General features: G+C 42.8%; 2 protein-coding genes across 2 annotated transcripts in view; both read right to left on the bottom strand.

Moving 5' to 3' along the window:
* Positions 1 to 98: 98 nt before the first annotated feature.
* On the bottom strand, positions 99 to 2125 carry fabp2 (fatty acid binding protein 2, intestinal). The gene is made up of 4 exons (XM_030350966.1): positions 1876 to 2125; positions 1136 to 1308; positions 787 to 894; positions 99 to 322 (listed from the first exon to the last, which is right to left on the bottom strand). The coding sequence occupies exons 1-4, from the start codon at positions 1940 to 1942 to the stop codon at positions 272 to 274; spliced, it is 399 nt and encodes a 132-aa protein (XP_030206826.1). The 5' UTR covers positions 1943 to 2125; the 3' UTR covers positions 99 to 271.
* A 2127-nt stretch (positions 2126 to 4252) lies between these two features.
* gucy1b1 (guanylate cyclase 1 soluble subunit beta 1) overlaps positions 4253 to 12919 on the bottom strand; it is a 24645-nt gene continuing 15978 nt past the window's right edge. Inside the window, exons 10-13 of the mRNA XM_030350964.1 lie at positions 11757 to 11994; positions 10075 to 10215; positions 7912 to 8066; positions 4253 to 7412 (exon numbers count right to left, since the gene is read on the bottom strand). Of these exons, the coding sequence (XP_030206824.1) occupies positions 7274 to 7412; positions 7912 to 8066; positions 10075 to 10215; positions 11757 to 11994 (673 nt within the window). The 3' untranslated portion in view covers positions 4253 to 7273. The remainder of the gene's footprint in view (positions 7413 to 7911; positions 8067 to 10074; positions 10216 to 11756; positions 11995 to 12919) is intronic.

Below are 12919 nucleotides of genomic sequence, written 5' to 3'. Positions count from 1 at the left end.
ATAGCCTATTTGTTTGTTTTTTTGTTTGCTCCTTAGCTGTTTATATATCACATTGACCCAAAACACCACCACCAAGTATATGTACACCACACAGCGAGCACGTATCAAATTAGGTTTTATTATTGAAACCAAACACAATTTGTACAAATAGTGAATACTTTTAATATACATACATTTTTTGCCAGTGTAATGTGCACATTGGTTTATTGCGATTGTATAGCTGTAAGGCTGTAGTCATGACGATCTGTTGGTCAGGCGATCCGCAGTTGCTCTAAGATCTCTTGTAAAACCTCTTGGCGTCCACACCCTCATAGTTGTAGCTCTGTTGAAATAGGTAACATGGATTTATCACAATACAGTCTGCCCATAGGCATTGTGCAACTAGTGGCCATCTTGTATCTAAAAACTGTCCGGGTGGGGTATCTTAACCGAATCTTCCCTATAAACTTTAAGAACCAAAATGGTCGCTAGGATAATAAGGTCTATTGCTCTCTAACCGATATCGGGGTCAGACCTTCACCTACATAGGAATGCGTTCACCTATAACAATTAGTTTTATGTTATTGATTAACAATGTTGGTTCAGTGTTGACACATGTGCATGCACTCACTCCCACATACATGTGCTCACACAAGCACTTGCTCTTGTTTGAATTGATGATTTATGTGATAAAGTCTTGATCACATGGGTGGTAAGCGACTTTACATAGTGTGTTTTAATAAAATGCACATTTTGGAGCATGGTTTTGTAAAACACCAAACAACAGGACAGACGTGGCTGACTGACCTGGGTGAGTTCGTCTCCCTGGACCGTTCTGGTGGTGGTCAGCAGCTTTCCGTTGTCCTTCCTGGTGAAGGAGCCCTTCAAGGTCTCTCCCTCTAGTGTCCAGGAGCCCTGTAGGGAGAGCGGGCATTTAACATCTCAGAGAAGAACATGTTTCATGCTTCAGTCAATCCTGCATTTCTGCAGCATTTAGTCAACATCAATTTTTATCCTTGGAGAAATGAATGAATGTAAATCTCTGAGTGACTAATGTGCGTTGCATTGAATTTCCTTTCTTAAACAATGTAAGTCGGCGTGTGTGCGTTGGCTTCATGGATGGGCGAGTGTGAGGACAGAGTCCCGTGCTGCTCACCTTCAGCTCGGTCCCGTCGGCCAGGCTGTACTCGAAGGTGACCCCGGAGGTGAAGTCGATCTCCAGGGTCCTGAAGGCGCTGGTCTCTTTCACGTGGAACGAGTCGCCCGTCTGCTGCACTGTGATCTGCAGGTTGTCGTGAGCAGCCAGCTTCCGCTTCACCAAGTTGACCCCTGGTAACAGCAGACGCGCACACCCATGACCACAAGGACACACACCAGACACACACACACACAGAAAAACAAACACACACGTGAATGCATGCACACAAATACACACAGGATTAATACGGTTAACAGACTTATCCAGAGACTGTATGAAGTCAGATTTTTCAATAAACAATTTGAGGAAAGGCTACCAGATAAGGGTGTGAATATCAGTGGCCCAAAATGAGAATAGTTTGTTACAGTCCAATTCTGATTCATTTTAATTTTATTTTACAAACATCAAACTGCTGGTGTGTTCCTGATCTGCTGCCCAGAGGGCAATTCTTTTCCAACGCTGTGCTTGACATTATTTAAGTTTATACTCTCCCCCCCCCCCCCCCCCCCCCCCCCCCCCGCCATTCATCCTCCATTATTCCCTCCAGCTAAGTAGGCCTACTCCAACACACCACACACACAGACAGCCTCTTCCACCCTGTCACCACCGATGCTCCCAGCATGTCCTGCATGTTTCAACGCTTTCAACGGCAGGCGAACAAACAAAAAGAAAGCTCGGGCCATAACAACTCCACTCACCCATTTGCTCCATGAATTTCTCATAATTATCGTTGCGATCCACTTTCCAGGTGCCGTTGAAGGTCATGGTGGATGTGAGAGTGTGAGTGTGTGAATGAGTGAGGGCTACTTAGTGAAGTGAGTGAGGTAGCCACAGCTCTTTATAGAGCCCTGGTTGCTGTAGGCCTCACCCTTATCTTCCTAACGCCCATCAGTAGTGATGTGGCCGTTGAAAGCTTACGGTTGTATTTTTATCTTATCTCATATCTCTTCAACCCAATCTCTCTTATATCGGTACAGTAATGTGAAACACATGTGTGAGTGTGATGATTGATTCAGGGCAATTCTGATTTTATTGAAATAATACAGAGGTGAACCGGTTAGGTATATTGTCAATTTATTACAAAAGGTGTGGCTGCATCCTGTGCCAACAATAATCTGTGTTATCAGACACAGATAAGATACATAAACACTAACCTACCTGGATAGTAGTATTACATAAACTATCCCACAACACCCCTGTTTCCCAAGTTGCACTTGAACTGGCAAATCCAGCTACAGAGGACATATTCCTTTTGTTTTGTCTGTTCTTTCAAGAGCTCTCTTTTTTTATTAATGTCAATGTTTATTGATGCTAAAATACATGACAATTACTATCTATTCAACCCGCACCAACTCCATTCGTGAGTCATTTTAAAGTGTTACCTCCTAGTAGGGGTGGGAAAAATAATCGATTCTTTGATGCATCGCGATTCTCGCTAGAACGATTCTGTCTCGATGCAGATAAATTAATAATCTGAATTAATGTTGAATGTTGCCTGCTCTAACATTCTGTTCGCCAGAGAGGGATAGTTTTTGTAATTTTTTAATTTAATTTATCTTCAGTGTGTATTGGCCAATCTGATTTGTCTTGTCACCATTGCGAATCAGCCTACGCAGCATGCGTGCAAACTCACAGCCAGACACAAGAACTCCTTCTAATTCAAGAGCAGCTTTTCCTTTAATGACATAGAAAAGAAGGATTAGAAATAAAATAAAACTGAAACCTATTTTTTTGCATTCTTCCATATTGTGTTATAATGCAAGCTTCATTGATTATTGCATTGTTCATAGAAAGTCATATTTGTGACAAAAGCTTTCTCTTGTATGAAATATTAGATAAGTTAATTAATCTGTTGATGTCTTTAATGATCATCACAAAAGTAGGAAGTGATTAGCAAACTCTGAGTTGCAAACCCAGATGTATATGTATATTTTTGAAAATCACGCATGGAAATGTACATAAAATCAATTGTTGCATCTAGATGCATCGAGAATCATCGACAATCGCATCAGAAACGAATTGTTGACCTCATAATCGGAATCGAATCGAATCGTGAGGTGCCAAGAGATTCCCACCCCTACCTCCTAGAAGACCTAGAGTGATGCTAGCACCTAATCTCCCCATTCTGGTTGAGACCACAGGGCTACACTTTCATCGTTGCGGACAACACATTCATATTTCAGCAACTCTTGAGAATTGGAAAGCAGATCCACGTCATTGAAGGCCGGCCTAGGTTTATCATATTTCAGTGCTGTAATGATTTGCAGCCCTGTTTTATAAAGGCCTATAAGAACTGATTGAACACTGATTGTAACAACACTGGTCTTGTGTCTCCTCCAGGTGGAACTTTGATCTGAATCCTCCCATAACCTCTTCAAGTTATAAAGTAAATATAGGCCTTGTACACATTGTGATGCTGAATGATGTTTGGCTCGCCATTAGTCTGATAAGACATTGATTGCAAGGACCTGAGACTCAGGTCAGGGTCAGAAGGGACAATCCCAGTATCTGAACTGTCCTTTCTCAGTCCTCTTATCACCGGAGACCTTTCTACTTTGACACTATTAATGTTAGAGGGGAATGATGAAGAGATGTGTGGGATCAATAGTTAATCATCTATATTCACACACATCTAGCTTATCAGCCAGTTGTTGCCCAGCATCAGATACAGTTCTGCAGTTACTGCAGTAATGTAATCAACTCATATTTTATTACAACATTTGATGCCGAAAAATGGCAAGTTTGCCAGGCGCAGGGTCGGTAGTACATGCACTTTGGACAAGTAGGCCTACGTTGTATGTTGGCGGTAGACTGTATAAAATATGGATTCACCTGGGAAATGAAACCTTATCCTAACCAAGTGTGAGTCTTGAACTAGCCACTAGATGGGCTGCTTCAATAAAATCACTTAAGACTGTTACATCAAATCAGCCTTGTAATCCTGCACTATACAGGAGTATTGACTGCCTGCATAATAAGTTCAGGCCGCAAGGACTTATCTCCAACTTCTTAACAACACGTATTGAACACATGATGGCATTGAAGGAGAGAGACAGGAATGAATGCAGGCATCACAACAGTTTAGCATGATCTGTTTATATTTTCCTCTCACCCAAACACAAACCCTAATATAAACAGTGGTCATTTCTTACACAAATATCCACGAAATCCGGTAAGCGATTTGGCACAGTTTAGAGGTTGTGAGGAGAAGGAGGTGGCAGGGAGAGAGGAGAGAGTTGATGCCGCATTTTTTCATCAGGACCCACTCCTTCTTAAGTGCAGTTTAACAATAACCGATTTGACATGACAGTGATTGCAAATGGCGGTATAAGTAAAATACATAATTTTGGCACTTTCTTTTCAACAAAATATATTTTTCATTTTTCTATCAGTGTGTTTTAATATATAGTGAAACTAATACATTACAAATTAACTTCTGTTGATTCATATTAAGTTCTATTTTGCTCGTGAAATGTGTAATTTACATTTTAACCATATAGTTTGTGGTATACGAAAAACCATGTAAACTTACTAAAATTGGCATATTTCTATTTTGTTCAAAGTTCTGCATTTCCTGAAAGAAAGTGTATGAATTTCACGAATACAAAAAATTCTTAAAAGATTAACGGAACTAAACAACTAAACAAGACAAAAGCCAAACACAAACCCTAATATAGACAGTGGTAATTTCTTACACAAATATCCACGAAATCCGGTAAGCGATTTGGCACAGTTTAGAGGTTGTGAGGATAAGGAGGTGGCAAGGAGAGAGGAGAGAGTTGATGCCGCATTCAGTCATCAGGACCCACTCCTTCTTAAGTGCAGTTTAACAATAACCGATTTGAAATGACAGTGATTGAAAATGGCGGTATAAGTAAAATACATAATTTTGGCACTTTCTTTTCAACAAAATATATTTTTCATTTTTCTATCAGTGTGTTTAAATATATAGTGAAACTAATACATTACAAATTAACTTTTGTTGATTCATACTAACTTGTATTTTGCTCGTGACATGTGTGATTTATATTTTATCCATATAGTTTGTGGTATACGAAAAACCATGCAAACTTACTAAAATTGGCATATTTCGATCTTGTTCAAAGTTCTGCATTTCCTGAAAAAAAGTGTATGAATTTCACGAATGCAAAAAATTCTTAAAAGATTAACGGAACTAAACAAGACAAAATATATTATATCATCAAGATGAGTTTCAAACATGGTACATAGAACAGTAGAAAAAGTTCTTTCTTATTATTCGTGTGTCATCTGTATACATTTGAAGCATTTTACGATCTTTCATCTAAGAGCAAATAAGAAGGAATGTTGTGAAACATATTCCCAACGATTTGATCGTGAACAAGTAGGCCTAAACAACATCTTTCTAGCAAAGAAACACAGGACGACACTTTTCAAAACATGTAAACCCATAATCCATAATGCCGTGTTCGTCCCCATGGTGGTTCACAACAATCCTAGTATTGTTGGCTGTATAGAAGCTCACACATTGTACAATCCTAACTCCAGTACGTACAGTAGTGCAGTTACAGTATAAAGCTGCCCAGCTGGTGAATGGAAACAACTCCAAGGATTGCGTAAGCCTCAACTGATCTTAACTCTGGAGCGGTCGACACTCAGGGCCGTCGGCGAGCACCGTCAGCAAGGGCCGTCAGAGGCCGCCACGGAGGGCTGTCAGAAGAGAACCATGAGGGAGGCCAGGGTGTCCAAAGAACTGTCGCTGGTTAGATACCCTCCACGCGGAACCAGCAGGACTTGGGACCCGTCTTTGTTCAAACGAGTCTCCAAACGCTATCCTGTTATGTTATTAAAAACTGATATCAAACTTTATGGTTTGATATCAGGAGAATCGTAGCCAATTCCACGGTCGTTGGAGCCATTATGTTGTGTGTACACAATCATAGACGTCCACACTAGAGAGTTAGGGAACACGCTCATACACACTAGAGAGTTAGGGAACACGCTCATACACACTAGAGAGTTAGGGAACACACTCATACATACTAGAGAGTTAGGGCACACACTCATACACACTAGAGAGTGAGGGAACACACTCATACACACTAGAGAGTGAGGGAACACACTCATATACAGTAGAGAGGGTTAGGGGAACACACTCATACACACTAGAGAGTGAGGGAACACACTCATATACAGTAGAGAGGGTTAGGGAACACACTCATACACTCTAGAGAGGTAGGGAACACACTCAAACACACTAGAGAGGTAGGGAACACACTCAAACACACTAGAGAGTTAAGGAACACACTCATACACACTTGAGAGTTAGGGAACACACTAAGAGAGGGTTGACTACTTCTCTGGAATGACAGCAAAGCATGATGAGTTAAAAATATGAATTTAACTGTTAAAAAGGGAATTGAAGTTAAAACTATTTTGACCAAATCCATGTAGCTAAATATGAACTTATACTATATAAATTCTTTACCATATATAATATATTATTGTTATCTTTATAATATACTTTACAATATTTGGTGTCGTTCATCCAATGAGCTAATTTGACATATATTCCTAAAATTGCTTGGAGGAGGAAGTCACCACACTGTGAGATGAAGTAATGCTGGTCATGTTTCCTAGCTAGGAATCAAGATGTAACCAAGGTTACCGAGGGGGGCACGGGGGGCAGTGCACTCAAAATGAAATCGAAATTGTGGTGTTCCCCCAAATTAAATGGCAGGTTTGCGGTAAATTCTCTGCCCCACCCACCCACAAACCGCAGCAACTACACTGACGAAAAACTCCAGTTCAACAGCCTATGCGAATGTGCCAATTCTCAATCTGTTTTCTATCTTCAGAGTTTGGAGTTTTCTTTGTACGTTTACGGGCCATTTAGAATGATTTTTCATTTTATGTTTACCGGGTGTTTCGATTTTTTTCCTTGTATGTTTACCAGGCCGTTTTGAAGGAGCTTCTTGTTGTATGTCAACCAGGCATTTAGAAATGGTATTTGTTTGACGTTTACCAAGCCGTTTAGAAGGAGTTTTTGTTGTACGCTAACCGGGTGTTTGGAAATGGTTTTCGTCATACGTTTCTACCGGGCCGTTTAGAAGGAGTTCAGTTCTCGGTGCCTTCTAGGGGAGTTCTTCTGGACAGGAACCACACCTTCATGGGCTCCTTCTTCCCCTTCATGGTGATGGGACCCCGGTACTGCAGATCGAACTGAGGGTCCGAGTTCTCCGCCGACTGCAAACACCTGCAGGAAGTGGCCGGAAGTGATGTTATGATGATGGAGATTAGTTTACATTCAAGTGCAGTGTTACAATTTGGATTCTCCCTTGAGTATCTGTGACTTTCATCTCCCATGAACTCTTTGTCTCTACATATGTCTTTGTCTTTGGTCTCGCTTTTCTGAAACCCCGCCACATACGTTATAACAGAGAAAGTCCAAGAAAAAGAGGGAGGGAGAGAAAGACTGAGAGTAAGCCAGAGAAAGAGTTTGTGAGGGAAAAAGAGACAGAGAGAGCCAGCGAAAGAGTCAGAGAGAGAGAAGATAGAGAGTGCCAGAGAAATAGTCAGAGAGGGATGAAGAGAGAGAGAGCGAGAGAGAGAGTAAGAGAGTGGAAGTAAGAGAAGAGAGAGAGACCGAAAAAGATTAAGAGAGGGACAAAGAGAGACCGAGAGAGTAAGAGGGCTAGAGAGAGTTGGAGACCGAGAGAGAGAGGGAGAGAGAGAGAGAGAGAGTGTGACCTTACCTGTAGGTGTACTCTGAGACGTTTATCTTGCCCTTCTCTCCTGTGGTTTCCGTGCGACTCGTGAGGTTGACCGTGTTGCCAAAGAGACAGTAGCGTGGCATCCTCTGACCTATGACCCCCGTCACCACCTCTCCTGTGTGGATCCCGATGGTGATCTGGCCCGCGGGACAGGTCAAAGGTCAGGAGAACATGCATCTTACACAGCTCAGCATGTGGACGTGAGAGCTTCCACCAAGTCAGTTGTTGCTAGGCAAATGACTGCCTGACTATTTATAAAAGGGGGTGAACCACATATTTTTCCTATGTGTGGAATATGCCCAAAATAAACGTATGTTGTGGTGCGAAAATGGACAAATATTGTCATTGAAAATATTGAATTATTTTAGTTTAGTTTTTATCCCCCTTTGGCTCCCCCTTCCCTCCCCATCTGTCTGGCCAGCCCTCCGACTTGTTGCACTGCAGTCTGAGATAGGAGCCAATCAGAAAGCAGAGCAGTGATTTGTGTCTCCACTGTTCATGACTGTGTCAATATGCTTGTCTATACTAAATGTCAGTCGGGCTGAGGTCCTGGTGTCAGGGTCTGGGTCTGTGTCTGTGTGAGGTCTGCTACACTGCTAGTCCCTAATATAGACACTACGTTGTGTTCCTATTTGGTGACTATGGTGATTGTAGTATTCACTCTTTTCTAAATGACAAAAACAAGGGGTGAGGATGGATGTGACTTTATAATAGACAATGGTAGGGTTGCTGATTGGCGGACCTGTGGCAGCAGTGGAGGCCTCTGCATGTAGGCCTTTTAGGGAAGGAGAAAGCGCATGGGAATACATTCTTCACAGTTTATGGATCGCAGGGCATCAAACCCAGTTTCTGTTTGTGAAGCAGTGTGCTAATTTTCTTCATCAGTGTGGCATAATACCTTGCTTAAAATATGTACTCTATCTATATATATATATATATATCCATATATCCATATATAAATGTGAAGTACCAACATTCCTATAAGTATTCTTGTTGTCCAGAGATAAGCCCTGTCAACAATCGCCATTCCACTTCCCAGGAGCCGTTGGTTAATCGGGTTTCTAATGAAAAGTTCGGAAAAATGCCGAAACCGTTTTGTCGATGTTCTACACATTTTGCTTCTACCACTTGAACATTTCAAGGATTGCAGATGAATGCTAAACAAGAGCTCAGTGAAAGATTTGTTCTCCTAAGTAGCATTGACAGCTAAAGAGGCCTGCTGTCTCTTGGCCTGAATCCATATAGCTTGTTCCTGAGAAGCTCCTGAAAATATCTCCTGGTCGAGGTCCAGAAAGATCGCCAGCAGACGAAATTAGAACCTGCAACGATGAACTTTTTCTCTTCCCGCAGCAAATGTATTTGGACTTATATTTAGTCTGGATGTAAGAATATTTATGTACCGTCTGAGGGTTTAAAGTAGAGTTTATGTTAGTGGGCCTAGGACCCTTTAATGCTGTTGTGTTCCGAGTGATGAACAAACTATCTGTTTGGCACGATACAAGAGCACAGGCTATTTTTAACCACAGAGGCACAGCGAATGATTTGTAGCTCGCTGCTGTTGCCAAAACTTTTTTTTCTTTTTTTTTTTGTTGAACACTAATAAACACACTTTTGTTAACCAGACATGATATTCCATAGTTTATCAACCGTTATATTTTGTAATTACAATAACAGACTCAACTACTCTAGTTAAACAGAAGGGTGCTGTGTTGTATCAACAAGACGGCTGCTTTGTTTTGCTTCAACGTGAAAACTATTTGGCAAAGTTAGACAAAAGTAAAGCATGTGTTTTAATAAGTATTGATACAACGGAAACAGGATAAAGGACATATTATTGTCGTGATAATTTAAAAATATGATAATTATTAGGATATATTAACCTAATTACCCCAAAAAATGTATATGACTTTGATATACTAAGGTGACTTTGTTAAGTGTCTTGAGTATTTATGAAGTTGCTTCATAAATAATATATATTCTTCTTCTTCTCTTCTTCTTCTACTTCTCCTTATTATAACAAAACACCAAAAGCATTCAGTTCTCCATTACACAAAGTGATGATATCCAAAGAAGTCTGTTGACCCTGTATCCCCCGTATATCGCACCTCCCAATTCCTACACTGTCTTGGGCGGGAGAAAGCCTACCTGGACGGGCTGGTCGTCCACCTTCACCTGGCCGGCGATCTCCATCATGTCCAGGGCCAGGTGGCTGATGGACTGGGCGTGGTGCGCACAGGGCTCCGGGAGCCCGCTCACAGTCATGTACTTGTCTCCCACCGTCTCCACCTGGGTTGGGCAGGGAACACTCACGCGTTACTCCAGGGAGCTTATTAACCTACAGCTTATGTACCTACTATGACAACTCAATGCATTGTCTTTAGTTCTGCGGCTCTGGGAGCTTTTAGGGCCCTTGTCCACGTTGCATTATTTCCCTGAGTGGCAGCGTTTTTAAATTGTCCCCAAAGAGGAGAGAGCGTGTTCCCTGCTGAAACAAACCGCTGCACCAAGCACCTTTTTATGGAGGGCTCAAAGCGCTTCTAGTTGAAAATATCTATAACTTATAATAACTTTTCAAAAGGTGCTGGTGAAGTCACTGTGGCCGCTTTACAGGTAACCAATCATATATGAGAAGGGGCGGGAAATTGTTCTTGCCGTGTGCGTCTATCCAGAACTTTATGATGCGTCAAATAAAGATAAAAAACAAAGTTACATCAAAAAACCTATCCGCGACCCGCTCCCGGATAGGTGGTTTGAAAATGACGATGAAAACGCTGGTCGGTGATATCTTCTCATTTAAAATATAATTAATAATCTCTCACCAAAGAAGTGCTTAACCCCAGGCTCCCCAGCTCCCAGCCAGCGCTGTTCTGCCAGAAAATACCTGCTATGTGGACACAGGGCCTTATAATGCATTCCATTGAGTTCTCACGGCCTCCACCAAGATTCAAAGGTTTCCCTGCCCAACTAAACAAGATGGCAGCTCGGTGAATAAGGTCTATTAGGCCATTAACTTGTGTGTTTTAGGGATGAACAAAAGAACAAAACTTTTGTGTGTGTGCACAAGTGTCTTTTAGGATCACTTTTGGCGTGTGTGTGTGTGCGTGTGTGCTTGCATGCATGCGTGAACTTGTACGTGTATATGTGTGTGTGTGTGTGGGTGTGTGACAATGGCCCTTGTTGTTTGGATTTGAAGCATGGCCAGAAGTCATGTTGAAACCTTGTAGGACAATGCGTTAAACACTTGCCTCAGCGCGAAGGCATTCAGGGGGCTCTGTGTACGCAGAGAGGATGGGTGGGACCACCTAGTCTGTTGGGCTCCTAGCGTAAATATTACTTATTTTGGTGACCCACTGCCTGAAGCCCGTCCCAGGGAAGTGCCGGTGTCTGTTTAGCTTCTTAAAGTGCATTCTTGTCTGAAAGCCTCGAGTGTAAATCTGCCTCGCTGCAGAGACTATAAAAGCCATTCTTGTGCTGGTGGAGAGGTCGCTGCAACTCAGAGAGGTGAGGCTGCGTTTGTTTTAGGATGAAAAGGCCCTTCAAACGCTGTAAAACGAGTCTTTGACGGCATGAAGTGATGTCCACTATTGGATCTTATTACGTACTGTTTTCTTTAACCAGTGCTTCTGGAAGTCAGAGAGAATGACTCAGAGTGCGGTCTTTTGGCCACATCTAAACGGCTGATATCAGGTACAAAAAAATACATCTATAAAATCAACTTCATCCAAGGTTTTGTGTCGAGACGGTGTGTTTGGCATCTGAAACGCCAGGGACGGAAAGCACAACAGGACAATGAATGCGTGTTGGTGGCGGCGGTGGGGGGTTCTAACCTTGTATACATAAGGGTTTTTCCGCGTGTCGGTCAGGATGTCGAAGCGGGTGTAAACATCGTTGAGCAGATTGACGATCTTGATGGCGCCCTCGGCCGAGGCGTGCTTGCTGCAGAAGGCGTTGAAGCCCACGATGCCGCTGAACAGGATGGTCACGTTGTCGTAGCGCTTGGCCGGCACGGGCCGCTTGTGGCGCAGCTCGTTGGCGACAGACGGCGGCAGGACGGAATAGAGCAATCTGGAGATAAAGACACAAGTCATGAACGCCGCCGGAGAGAGGAAGAGAGCAGAGGAACGCGAAGGGACAACAACTAACACCACCAGCTCCATCAACATCCCCGCCACCACCACCACCTTTATCAACACCTTCACCACCTTTATTTACACCACCACCACCGCCTCCATCAACACCACCACCTCCAACAAAATCACCAGTGCCACCTTCATTAACACCACCATAACCACCGCCTCCATTAACATCACCACCACCACCACCACCGCCTCCATTAACATCAACACCGTCACCATCACCACCACCACCACCACCACCACCACCGCCTCCATTAACATCACCACCGTCACCATCACCACCGCCTCCATTAACATCACCACTATCATCACCACCATCGCCTCCATTAACAGCACCAGCACCAACACCTTTATTAACACCGCCTCCATCAACATCACCTCCACCACAATTATTACCACTACCACCGCCATCAGCATTCCAACAACCACCACCATCTTTTGGCAAATTCCTTAAGCAAGCTGTTCTCGTGTTGGGGAGGGTGTTGTTTCTATGGTAACAGTAAAGATAAGATCTGCCTGAGGGTGGGGGGGGAGTAACACATGCATGCATGAAAACACACTCATGAACAACCAATAAATAATTATCTTTAAACATAGTTCACTCTCATTCGACGTTTTTTTTGGTTAACCATGTCGAGGCTTGGGAATGATCCACATATTGAGCTGCGTTGTGTGCCGTTGTGTTGTTGTGCTGACGTTGTGTCAGACATCTAAGAGCAGTGGAAGGGGAAGAAGGAGGGGCCCTTAAAGACAGGAGGGTGGTGGATGTGAATTCTAAACATTGTTCCCCACTATCTCCCTGGGCATCTTCCACCTCCTCTTCCACATCCGCCTCCTTCTACGCCTCCAACTCA

Source organism: Gadus morhua, chromosome 3 (assembly GCF_902167405.1).
Source record: "Gadus morhua chromosome 3, gadMor3.0, whole genome shotgun sequence".
In the NCBI taxonomy this organism is placed as follows: Eukaryota; Metazoa; Chordata; class Actinopteri; order Gadiformes; family Gadidae; genus Gadus; species Gadus morhua.
Note: the sequence above shows the minus strand (reverse complement) of the source record. Positions and strands in the feature narration are given on the sequence as shown.

Coding starts and splice junctions, on each gene's coding strand:
- fabp2 (XM_030350966.1), bottom strand. CDS start 1,942: ATGACCTTCAACGGCACCTGGAAAGTGGATCGCAACGATAATTATGAG. Junction 1,309..1,875: donor GAAATTCATGGAGCAAATGG/GTGAGTGGAGTT, acceptor TGCTGTTACCAG/GGGTCAACTTGGTGAAGCGG. Junction 323..786: donor AGGGAGACGAACTCACCCAG/GTCAGTCAGCCA, acceptor CTATTTCAACAG/AGCTACAACTATGAGGGTGT.